This window comes from Carassius carassius, chromosome 47, assembly GCF_963082965.1.
Source record: "Carassius carassius chromosome 47, fCarCar2.1, whole genome shotgun sequence".
Taxonomy (NCBI): domain Eukaryota; kingdom Metazoa; phylum Chordata; class Actinopteri; order Cypriniformes; family Cyprinidae; genus Carassius; species Carassius carassius.
The window spans coordinates 3,788,759-3,801,656 of record NC_081801.1 but is presented as its reverse complement, the minus strand read 5'-3'; the positions used below and the strand labels follow the sequence as shown (position 1 = coordinate 3,801,656).

The 12,898-nt window shown below is 37.3% G+C and overlaps 1 protein-coding gene across 1 annotated transcript in view; it reads right to left on the bottom strand.

The window, feature by feature from the left end:
• LOC132130104 (AP-3 complex subunit beta-1-like) overlaps window positions 1-12,898 on the bottom strand; it is a 58,238-nt gene that overhangs the window by 24,051 nt on the left and 21,289 nt on the right. The window contains exons 14-22 of the mRNA XM_059541756.1: window positions 12,543-12,652; window positions 12,263-12,439; window positions 12,008-12,194; window positions 7,164-7,294; window positions 6,864-7,005; window positions 6,627-6,786; window positions 4,330-4,513; window positions 4,188-4,230; window positions 2,912-3,015 (exon numbers count right to left, since the gene is read on the bottom strand). Of these exons, the coding sequence (XP_059397739.1) occupies window positions 2,912-3,015; window positions 4,188-4,230; window positions 4,330-4,513; window positions 6,627-6,786; window positions 6,864-7,005; window positions 7,164-7,294; window positions 12,008-12,194; window positions 12,263-12,439; window positions 12,543-12,652 (1,238 nt within the window). The remainder of the gene's footprint in view (window positions 1-2,911; window positions 3,016-4,187; window positions 4,231-4,329; window positions 4,514-6,626; window positions 6,787-6,863; window positions 7,006-7,163; window positions 7,295-12,007; window positions 12,195-12,262; window positions 12,440-12,542; window positions 12,653-12,898) is intronic.

The following is a 12,898-nucleotide window of genomic DNA, read 5'->3' as shown; positions in this document are numbered from 1 at the left end:
CGGCACTGAGCGTGCTCCGAGAAGAACGGGGTCACCGCAGCAACGCCGGCCGGCTGATGGGCACCAAATGAACAAATTATGACGTGGCCCCCAGATTGTGATGGGGTCAAACGCCCCCCACCCCGCGCTCAGCCTGCGCTCACCCTCGTTCGCCCTACACTGACACTTCAATTTCCCTCCAACGCCCTGCGTTCGGCCCCCATTCGCCCCGCGCTAATTATGAATGAAAAGTTATCAGCCGGCTCCCCCGGCGCACGCTTAAACAGTATTTCAGAGCAGATCCGCACGTCAAAATGTTATTAGAAACGGGAGGAGCCGAGGCAGATAGTTCGCACGCTGACCCCAGATCAGCTAAATACCGCTGCTAACCGTCCCAGAATGCATCGGAGTGTCTCTCTATTTCACACACCGTTATTTCATCTGTACCCATGCTGGCCAAAGTCACACACGCACACAGCCGTGTCATATGAATATATTTTCATACATCTGCATGCACGCAGCTGAGAAAGACCAGCTGTGTGACGGGACACGCCATAATGAATGCATGTATGTGCGAGCAAAAGAGATGAGGTTTATCCACCGCGACTAAGATTATAGCGGTCTGTAATGTATTTATGCATAGCATTGACTTTAAATAAGCCCTTTCTCTTTCTCTCAATCTCACCCTTTATTTCAGCTCTGATTAGCTTGCCCGTCGAGGCTCGTGGGTAGTATTCTAATGACCTGTGCCTAACAGCTTCTAGCTGCGCAGCGGCCCGGGCCTGACGAGGCTGTCAATCAAAGCGGCGGCGCTGACACCCGCTCAACGTGTCGATACAGGTCACAGGGGCAACCCTGCAGTGATGGACAGGAGGAGAATAGGAATACTGACAGATGGAGGCTGGAACCTATAGGAAGTTTAAAAGTTTTCTCAGACGAAGGGATATCAAGGATCGTGTGTTATCAGCAATCATAGTTCATCCACAGCGCTGTCAGCAAGATGTCTGCAGTTTAACAGCATGCTTATATACTCAAAGTAATAAATCGCTATGACCTTTGCATGCTTTTTGGTGCATTCAGACATTTTACTGAAAAAAAAGGATTTTCTAATAATATTAGAATAATAATTATATTAGAAATAGAACAGGAAACTGGAAACTACTATAGAATGAATGAGGAAATGTACTATTATATGATATAATATAGTGTTGTCAAAAGTACCAATGTCAGGTCAGAAATGTAAAAAATGTAATGATATCAGCATGTCTCACTAGCATTTTGAGCGCTCAAAAATGCTAGTGGGAATCTACTTTTGTAATGTGGTACTTTTGACCACAGTAAAAGTCAGAAATGTGACAAACAAAATTAAAAACGTATTTTTCACATTATGCAATCAGAAAGTTAGATATCCCTTAAAACTGATACAGAGCAATTCCACAACTGTTTCTTTTAAGAAAAAAATGGCAGATAAAACAAATTATTATAAAGTCATAATAATATCCAATCGATTTTAAGCTCTTTAAGAACAAACTGTCAATTGGCAGGTCTGTTTTGTTAATCTGACATCAACCAGTTCCTAAAATATCAGTCCAAATGTTTTAAACCAGTTTAATGCTAGTCTTCACAATAATTACTTCAGGTCTACTAAAATGATTAATAAGCAACAAAATAAATAATAATAAATAACTAACTATCTAATACCATTTAATTATTATTATTATTATTGTTTTAAAGATGTGCATATTTTTATTCAGCAGGGATGCATTAAATTGATCACAAGTGAGAGTAAAAAATATATATATTACAAAAATACATATATATTGTTTTGGCCTTTCTGTTCATTGAATCCTGGAAAAAATTAATCATGTTTTTCACAAAAATATTTAGCAGCACAAGTGTTTTCAACACTGATGATAATAATAATAAATGTTTCTAGGTCAGCATATAAGAATGATTTCTGAAGGATCATGTGACACTGAAGACTGGAGGAATGATGCTGAAAATTCAGCTTTACATCATAAGATTAAATTACATTTTAAGACATATTCAGATAAAAAAAACACTTGTTTTAATTTGTAATATTTCACAATATTACAGTTTTTACTGTATTTTTGATCAAAGCCAGTTACAAAATATTAGCATTAATTAATTTGTGCTTGTGTTATGTAAAAATGTACTAAATTCTCTATTCAACACAAAATATCACTATCTATGCAATGTTAGCAATATCTTTACAAATATACGCAAGCTTAAAAACCACCACAAAATGTTACAAACAATAAGATCAAGGTCCAGAACCCACTAAGAATCTTTTGGTTGAAATATGACAGTGCAGGTCTATAAACATGTGTATAGTGTGTGTCTTATTATCGGGGGGTGTCTGTGGGCCACTGGGATATTACAGTTCATGTGTCAATCCTAAAAGAGGCAGACACAGATAGTATTTAAGAAGAAATGACCACACATGCTTCATTCATCTCTTACTGACATCTCTCCCTCCCTCCCACTCTCTTGACATCCCTCACTCCCTGACACAGTACTCTCACGGGAGAGGAAGGAGCCGTCATACTGCGAAAGGTCAACAATCACATACGCTGACAACACACACACACGAGCTGGACGCACACAGGAGAAGAAAGAGGGAAGACAATGAAAACCCAACCTATAATACAACAGCACAAAGAAACAAAGAACATAGAAGACGTCTAGATAGACACAAACAAAAGACTGGAGGGGAAATGATAAAAAGGAAGAGCTATCAAGAGGATTATGCACAGTCTGCTTGACATTTGTACTAAGTAAACAGAAACAGCATCAATACATAACTACATATATAGTTTAGGAAGCATTTTATACAAACAACTCAACTCACAGTATTCTAGACAGCATTATTATAACATCAACACAAAGTCACACACACACACACACACACCTGTAGGGCCGATGTGGTGGGCGAGATCAAGAGTCCTTGCAGGTCAGACAGCAGATTAGGTGACAGGATGGAGCTTTTGGGTGTAGTGACCGGTGCAGGTGAGACTGTCAAACAAAACAAGAACAACAGAATTAAAACCCAGGCCCATGTATTAATACTTTCATTGGTCCTGTTCCAAAACCTAACTAGAGAGCATATTAAAGCATCTAAAGCTGTTCCAAACCATTTCTGAACCATTTGATCTGCTTTTCACTATCACTGACTCAATAGCTTTAAATTTCGACTGTTTTGTTTAACACAATTTTCTAATTTTTTACTGCATCTGAACAGCAAAAGAAAATAAGGTACATAACTTTGTCTAAATGTTTAGGTGTCATCATATGCATCCGTCACTGGTAAGCAAGCAAAATTATATTTATGCATGATTACACATACACTTATATTTCAACAATGAAAAGTATCTAATCATATTAAAGCAAAATCTATTTCACTTAACTTTTGTGCGTATTTTGCTTGTTTTTATTAGAGCATTCTAGAATGATTTTTCAGTAGCCTTGACTCTGGAAGCATTTTAAAAAAAAAAAAAATTTTAATTAAAGGCCAGGGTACAAGACTGTACATAACATACTTTAATGAAGGAATGAAGTACAATACCATGCAGCATTGTGAATGACAACTCAATTAAAAAAAATTAGTTCACCCAAAAATGAAAATTATGTCATTAATGACTCACCCTCATATCGTTCCAAACCCGTCATTTAACTAATTATCAATTTAAAATGGTTGTTTATACATATTTAAACAATGTATTTTAAAGGTTATTTTAAGAGTGTAGGGAAACTGATCTATGCTTCATAAAGGATGGAGGGGGGTAAAAAGTTATTTTGGTGGAGCTTTATTTGCAGAATGATGGGTAATCAAGTTTTTCACAAGGAATTATTCTGTTAAACATGATTATTTTAAAAATAAGTTGAAATAATGCATACAGATGGCTTCAACAGAAGCCTATACCACTGATTAACAAGCTCGTAGCTCAAAGTAGATATGTCTTTAAAGTTCTAGTTATTGTTCTAGTTCTTGTTATAAAGTTTTTGTTCAAAATCAATTCCCCTAGGAAGAAAATTAATGTTTTTTTTTACTTCAGAAACCACTATGTAGATGGTAGTCAGGTCACTGGAGTTTGGAAAAGAGCCATTATATATCACAAAATAATAAAACCAAAATCATAAAAAAAATTAAAACAGGAAAATTAAAAGAAACTCAGTAAGCAACTCACAGTCATCCAGATCAAGCAGAGACACTTCCTTCTTCTCAACCTGCTGAAAAGAAACATTGATGCCAGATGTTACATACGCAGAATAATATGAAGCAAAACTTCACACTCAGGAAGTGTGTTTGTACTCTGTTGTACTTCTCACCTTTATGACTGGTTTAGACTGGACAGGTTTAGGCTTTGTGTTTTTCTTTTGATCTGTTCCCGAGTCTGAATCTGAATCCAGTTCTGATCTGGATTCAGACGAACTCTCAGATGAGGAACTCTCAGATCCCGATTCACTTTCGGATCGGGATTCAACCTTCACAGCATTTCCATTCTTCTGCTTCCTGTTGTAGTCACACACAGACACAGAAACAACTGAACTATTTGAGATTACTGACAAAATTAATAACTGCAAATCAACCTACATCCAGTAAACACACCTACATTTCATTTATAACCTTCCTTTTAAGAGTTTATTATGCACTGAAAACTACAATCAATTATGTAAAAACATGTTTAAATCTTAACTCCTGGGTCATTTTTTGACAACCTGAAAAACTGTTAGACAATTAGACATTACTAAAGAACATTTCAATATTCAAATATCAAAAGGGATGTTGTTTGATAGACAGAACACAAGAGAAAAGGCTGGCTAAATTAGCGGAGGGAAAATGTCTGTGTAATTGTGAGAGGATTAGATGGATTCATTTGGCCTTTGAATTTCATTTCCTCAGAACAAGTGACACACACACACACACACACACCATCTAACTCAAGTGTGCACAGTTCAATGGCAGCATTAAAGAAGGTTGTGAGTGTGTATTAATGAGAGCATTTCACGGTAGTTGAGGATGTGGGAGAGAGCCTTAAATCATGCACAATAATGACAGAACAGCAAACAAAACAGGCAAAGAGTGTATTACATACACAAACGTGTGTGTGTCTATTAGCTGCTTAATTACCGCTTCTAATAAAGGCAGCAGGGTCAACTACAGAAACGTTACATCACAACAATTAACAGAGCAAACTCTGTGTGTGGATTGGATCAAGTCATCATGTTTGTGTGTTTTTATGCCTTGCAAATGTAAACATTTAGGTTTATGTGATTAACTAAACATTATTTTTAGTAATGTTAGCAAAATTGCAAAAGGGACTTTTGATAACTTTGGAAGCATCTGTAAAAATGGGTTCAAAATTAAAAAAAACTGGTGAAATAAATGATTTGTATTGGATGCCATTGATTCTTAAAACAAAATGTGCATTTATGAACTTACAGCTATTACTGAGTTGCATTATAGCTACTCCGTTCACAGATATCTCTGTATTTTGAAAATTAAGCAAACTAAAAATGCAATGAAAAATATAAATGTTAATTCTGGCACATAAAAATGCATTGCTAAAAATAAAACTCATAGCTTCTTTGTGGTGGGGTCAGTGAAAAAATTAAATTACTGAGAATAAAAACCTAATTGTTGAGGCCTGGCAAGTGTGAACGAGAGAAAGAGAGAGAGTGTGTGACTGTGTGCATATGAACAGATGGAGGGGGATATTATTGGTGCCACATTTTATTAGTCACGTTTTATGCTGCAGCATACACAATAACAAAAACACACACATAGAACACACACATTATTTACCTCCTGCACATATATAAAACCCAAGTTGTACACTGTTCATCCATTTGTGTGCACACTTGAACAAAACCCCCGTATATGCAGATAAAATGACCAAAGTCAATCTCACATACCATCTGTCTATATATTTATGGCACATAAACACTTCAAGATAGGCAACAGCATGTAAAGCAAGTATGAAGCGCTGGAATTCAGACCACCTACTTTCTCAGTAGAGTTCAATGGGTGTTTAGCAAACATGCATGACCTTTAATGAAGGTTTATGCCTATGTGATTGATTCATGTATCTGTTTAAATAAAGAATGTTGGGTTTGACATAAATATGAATGGATGATTTCTAAAATACAATACAGTTGGGAAACTTGGTGTTGGTTACTTTGATAATGAAGACTGACAAAAATACAGTAAAACAGTACTATTGTGAAATATTACTACAATTCAAAATAAGTGGTTTCTATTTGATTATATTGTAAAATGTGATTTATTTCAGTGATGTAAAGCTGTATTTTCAGCATCATTACTCTAGTCTTCAGTGTCCAATGATCATTCAGATATCATTCTAATACGCTTATTTGGTGCTCAAGAAACATTTCTTATTTTTTATCAATGTTGAAGACAGTTGTGCTGTTAAATATCTTCATGGAAGATGTGATGCATATATTTCCATAATGCATTTTAAAAACCGCATATTTAAATTTGTCAGCATTTAAAAACTGCAGGGAATTTATTTTGAAAGAATGAATGTGATTGGTCAGTGGGATACAAAGCAAGGTAATGATTGCTTAATTTAAATGAGGTCTTTTACACTGAGTGAGACCATTACCTGTTTTTGCTGTCCGGTTTCTGCTTTTGAAGTTTTTTGTTTTTTAGAGTTTTCTTCTTCTTTTCTGAGTCTGATTCACTGGAGCTCTTCTCCGATTGGCTGGAGCTGCTCCTGTTTGAATCATCGCTGTTCTCCTCGCTCTCAGACTCACTTACTGATTCTAAATGCACACAAATACAGGTTAAGACCAGCCTCAGATTCGCAAAAACTCAAACCAATCCAAAGCTCATGTTTTACCTTCACTGCTGCTGTTGCTACTGTCTTCACTACTGCTTCCCTCTTTCTCACCCTCTTCTTCTTCCTCTGAATCTGAGTAGAACTTCTCATTTGATTTGGCAGGTTTGGATTTTCTAAGTGCAGGGGCTCCAGTCTCTTTCACCTGCCCCAGCACACACAAAGAGGAAATGAGGTCATAATAATGTGAGACTTGGCAACATCACTGCCCTGTGAATGAACTGTACGCTAAGGCCATTTAAGTTTATAGATATAAGACATTTTTATCATTATCTTTAAAAAACAAATACAAGGGAGTCTTACCGGTTCTACTACCTCCACATTTCTTACTGATTGGTCAGGAGCAACAGCCGGCCAATCAGAAAGCTCCAAGTATCCACAAGCCTGAGAATTGAGAGTATGAGAGAGTGTGCCAAGCTGAAACTGGTCTCGATCTAAAATAACAAACAAAAGAGGACAACTGAGAAACAGGTAAGTAAATGTATGTTAATGCCATCAAATATGATGCAGTGTCATGGCAGCTGAAAACTTGTAAGGTTTTATTATCAAAGCAATGCCACAAACATCACTTTAATGGTAAAACTAAGATAATTCAAAAATTATAAAGTACAAGTATAAATAAATGAATAAATAAAATCGAAAATAATTTATAAATATGAAATTTTTGATTCTGGTTTAAAAAAACACTGGCATCGTGAGATTAATCGCAAATTACTATATTCTATTTACAAAAAAAAAAAAGTGTCAATTTTAATATTTAGTAAATATTTTCCAGATAATATCAAAAGTAACTTAATTTTGTTTCACTTTGAAATACATTATTAATATAACAATATTAATTATAATATTTCATATTATATTATGGATGTAATCATGTATATAATTATAAATATTATATAATATATTAGATTCAGCATTATTGTCATTGTATATTTATCACAAGATATATACGATTCTACAGTAATCTACTCCAATATAATCAAATAAATATTCAGCATCATAAAAATGCCATAAAAAGTTTGAAAACTTTTTTGCTATGCAAAAACTAACAAACTAAGTTCTTCTAGTTTATGGCTCTAATTCTGGATATAACTGTACTTCTTTGTCATAATAAACAAAAAAGCAATAAGTGTCTGCACAGGCCCTCAGGAGACGTGCTGGGTAATTGACATTAAACTGGCAGAAATGCCACGGCATTCAGGTCTGCCCGTGTGCCCTTCTCACAATATGCTGGTTACATCCCGTAATAACCAAGGTATATGAACGCATAATCACTCCGGCTCTGCAGAATTTGAATTGTGTGCAGTGGCGAAAAACGCTACCACACACAGCGGATCTAAACCACAAATATTAAAAATGACAGCAGCAGTTAAGTGTCTCGCAAATGTTATAGGGTAAATTTATACCGCATTAATGAAATTAAGATTAATGGGTGTGTGTTTCAGTATACTAATTTATTTTAATCTATACAGTAACCACAGGGACAATCATGAAATCATTGCAATTAAAGCAAGAAACCGGAGCACAAATTTGAGATTAGTAGATTATCAATGTGCCCACTTGGACGATTGATGACTTTTTCAGCTTAAGCCTGACGATTCGCCTTCACTGCAGAGATCATATGTCACAACCTGTCTTCACGTGACTTAAAAAACACACACACAAAGACATGCCACTTTGAGTTTCATCACAGCGAAGCATAATCAGCCCTTACAAACTTTATTACCTCCTATTAAGGGCGGGACACGCTTTACGAAGCACCGAGAACGATACTCAGCGCAACAAATATTACCCCCAGCGACAGCCGGCATCAATCACACATGTGCACACAGAGCACATCCTTCGCGATAAACCCAAATCCATCCATCCGTCCATCCATATATCTACAGGAGCAAATGAGTAACACCCTTTCCTGCTCGAGGGTGTAATTACTCCCGGTTAATTGCAGGTGCAGTGCGTGATCATACAGGAGGTAGTAGTAAATCGACATGTGGGTGTGTGCGGGGCGGACGGGACTCCCAGATTCAACTGTCTGTAATCAAATTATGCAGAATCCAATGATTCAATTCTGCAAGGGAGGAACAGAAGGCGAAGCCTACAAATCCATGCCGCTAATCCAGAGAAAAAAAGCCAAGTTCAGAGGCGGGAAAAAAGAACTGTGTGCCGCTTGATAGAATCGGTTGCAGAGTATTTCTGCGTGCTGTATTGATGTTTACAGGTTAGACCTGCTGTCATGGCCTGCGGGGATGATTTCCCATGACAGTGTTGTGTGTTTCAGTTCTGAAGCCCTGCTGGAATGGAATGATGTGATGAAATAAGAGAAACGGCAGAGAAATCAATGTCAGCAGAACTCTGGAGTTCGTATAGATGTGGTCGTGTCGTTTAGAATGAGAGCATGACGGAAAACTGACGGCTTTGGATTTTTTTTTTGGTTTTAACATGCAACAAAAAAGGTTTAAACGTGAGTGATACAGCCTAGAAATGACTGACCTGCAGTGGTAACTGAAAAGTTGTAGGTTTGGATCTTGCACAGAATGATTTCAGGCATCCCCACATATTATGACCACTGAATTAAAATGGCTTGTACAACCCGAATTCCGGAAAAGTTGGGACGTTTTTTTAAATTTTAATAAAATGAAAACTAAAGGAATTTCAAATCACATGAGCCAATATTTTATTCACAATAGAACATAGATAACGTAGCAAATGTTTAAACTGAGAAATTTTACACTTTTATCCACTTAATGAGCTCATTTAAAATGTAATGCCTGCTACAGGTCTCAAAAAAGTTGGCACGGGGGCAACAAATGGCTAAAAAAGCAAGCAGTTTTGAAAAGATTCAGCTGGGAGAACATCTAGTGATTAATTAAGTTAATTGATATCAGGTCTGTAACATGATTAGCTATAAAAGCTTTGTCTTAGAGAAGCAGAGTCTCTCAGAAGTAAAGATGGGCAGAGGCTCTCCAATCTGTGAAAGTTGCATAAAAACTGCATAAAAAAATTGTGGAAAACTTTAAAAACAATGTTCCTCAACGTCAAATTGCAAAGGCTTTGCAAATCTCATTTTCTACAGTGCATAACATCATCAAAAGATTCAGAGAAACTGGAGAAATCTCTGTGCGTAAGGGACAAGGCCGGAGACCTTTATTGGATGCCCGTGGTCTTCGGGCTCTCAGACGACACTGCATCACTCATCAGCATGATTGTGTCAATGACATTACTAAATGGGCCCAGGAATACTTTCAGAAACCACTGTCGGTAAACACAATCCGCCGTGCCATCAGCAGATGCCAACTAAAGCTCTATCATGCAAAAAGGAAGCCATATGTGAACATGGTCCAGAAGCGCCGTCGTGTCCTGTGGGCCAAGGCTCATTTAAAATGGACTATTTCAAAGTGGAATAGTGTTTTATGGTCAGACGAGTCCAAATTTGACATTCTTGTTGGAAATCACGGACGCCGTGTCCTCCGGGCTAAAGAGGAGGGAGACCTTCCAGCATGTTATCAGCGTTCAGTTCAAAAGCCAGCATCTCTGATGGTATGGGGGTGCATAAGTGCATACGGTATGGGCAGCTTGCATGTTTTGGAAGGCTCTGTGAATGCTGAAAGGTATATAAAGGTTTTAGAGCAACATATGCTTCCCTCCAAACAACGTCTATTTCAGGGAAGGCCTTGTTTATTTCAGCAGGACAATGCAAAACCACATACTGCAGCTATAACAACAGCATGGCTTCGTCGTAGAAGAGTCCGGGTGCTAACCTGGCTTGCCTGCAGTCCAGATCTTTCACCTATAGAGAACATTAGGCGCATCATTAAACGGAAAATACGTCAAAGACGACCACAAACTCTTCAGCAGCTGGAAATCTATATAAGGCAAGAATGGGACCAAATTCCAACAGCAAAACTCCAGCAACTCATAGCCTCAATGCCCAGACGTCTTCAAACTGTTTTGAAAAGAAAAGGAGATGGTACACCATGGTAAACATGCCCCGTCCCAACTATTTTGAGACCTGTAGCAGAAATCAAAATTGAAATGAGCTCATTTTGTGCATAAAATTGTAAACTTTCTCAGTTTAAACATTTGCTATGTTATCTATGTTCTATTGTGAATAAAATATTGGCTCATGTGATTTGAAAGTCTTTTAGTTTTCATTTTATTAAAATTTAAAAAACGTCCCAACTTTTCCGGAATTCAGGTTGTAAAATCATATATCATATTATATTCACTCCAGATACTTTAATTACTCTTGAGTAAAACCAGAGACAATTTATAAGAGACATGCCACTTCCTCAATCCTCAATACAACTATACTGTATAAGGAAAACCCGTAACAGCAAAAATGGCGGTTGAATGTACATGTCCCGCCCCTCCCGCTGGAAAGCCAATCATCTGCTTTTAACAGTCAAGTCGGAAAACATTTAAGCCTATCGTCTGGTTGCACTGACGCATACACACAGTTGAGGTTTTGCGACAGCAGAGATGATTTGGCGACAGTGAGTTGTGGTGTGTGTAAGATCAGATGGAATCCACATAGAAGAGGGTGATAACAATGCGAAGGCACCGGACTACCAAGATAGTTAAAGCATTTTATATCATGACATTGAGCATTTGTTTAAGTGCTTGGCACAACACCGGCATTCTGGATAGAGACTAAATGAAGTTGGTGTCGTGAACCCTTGCGCATGCATGGTAAAAGTATAACCTGTAAGGAAAAAGGCATTTTAAACCTTATTTTGGGGCAAAGTCATAAAAATATTTCAGCGATTTTTACCATATTTTAAAAGGACTTTGGTAATACACTAATATTTGGCACCCTTGGTAAATATGAGCAAATGCGGCTGTGAAAATAAATCTGCATTGTTTATAATTTGATCTTTCATTACAAAAAAATAAAAAAATAAATCACAAAATTCTAACGTTTAATTGAAGTGAAAAAATTTAATTGGGGGGAAACTCAAATAATAAAACACGTTTTTCTCCAATGCATGTTGGCCCTGATTATTAGCACCTCTACAAATTCTTATGAGTAAAATATTTTCCCCCACTTTCCATTGTTTTCCTTCAACGATAGCGTAGAACTTTATGATTTATCAGTGGGGGGCACTGTATTCACTATAGAACTTGAAATGACGTTTCAACGTTTTTACCTTTGAAGGCAGACTGCAGGACAGGAGCCGGTTTGGGTGCCATCAGGATGCGGCGAGCGTACTTGCTCAAGGCTCCGCTCTTCTCGTTTGGGACAATCAGCTGGCGAATAAACCGTGTTCGGTCTCTGATGTCGTAGTTCTGATCGTACTTCCCCAAGTTCAAAATGTATTGAGTCAGCAATTTAGTCTGTATGAGAGAAAGAAAGTGAGGTAATACACAGCCTGATTTCTAAAACAAGTCTGATTTGATTTTACCTGTTTGGAATTGGTCAGGTAGAGTTTGGCAGCAAGGTTGACGATCTGAAGTTTGACAATGTCCTCTTCATTGGTGAAGGTCTTGGCCATCTTTCGCAGGACGTCGGGGGCGATTTTAGGCACGTGTTCACAGTATTCACCCATCAGCCAAAGGATGCTGGCCCTTGCCATCGGGACCTAAAGAGGCAATGGACATTAAATACACAGTACATCTATATAAATCACACTGTAGTGGCACACTATAACAATACAGTTGTGTAATATTGCTCTCGTCTCTCACAGTGATGTTGTCGAAGAGTTTGGCCATGTGTTTGATGATGTCACTATGCTGTGATGGCTGAGTCTGCAGAAGTTTCTTGATGACTACGACACTTTCAGCAACAACAGTCTCTACAAAGAGAAGAAATGCATGAATACACTGATAATCCAATATACTATGTCTTTACTGTAGTAACCAGTGTTGAAGAGTGACTAAGCAGCAACTTGACTACATTTTTGAGATGCGGAATTAAGACACACGCTCCTATATGTAATATAATCTCTTATATGTAGCTTTAGTGAGTCATTTTAGTGATCCGATTCATTCAGGCGATTTAGATAAATCGAATTATTCCTTGTGATCCATATGCAGGGAAA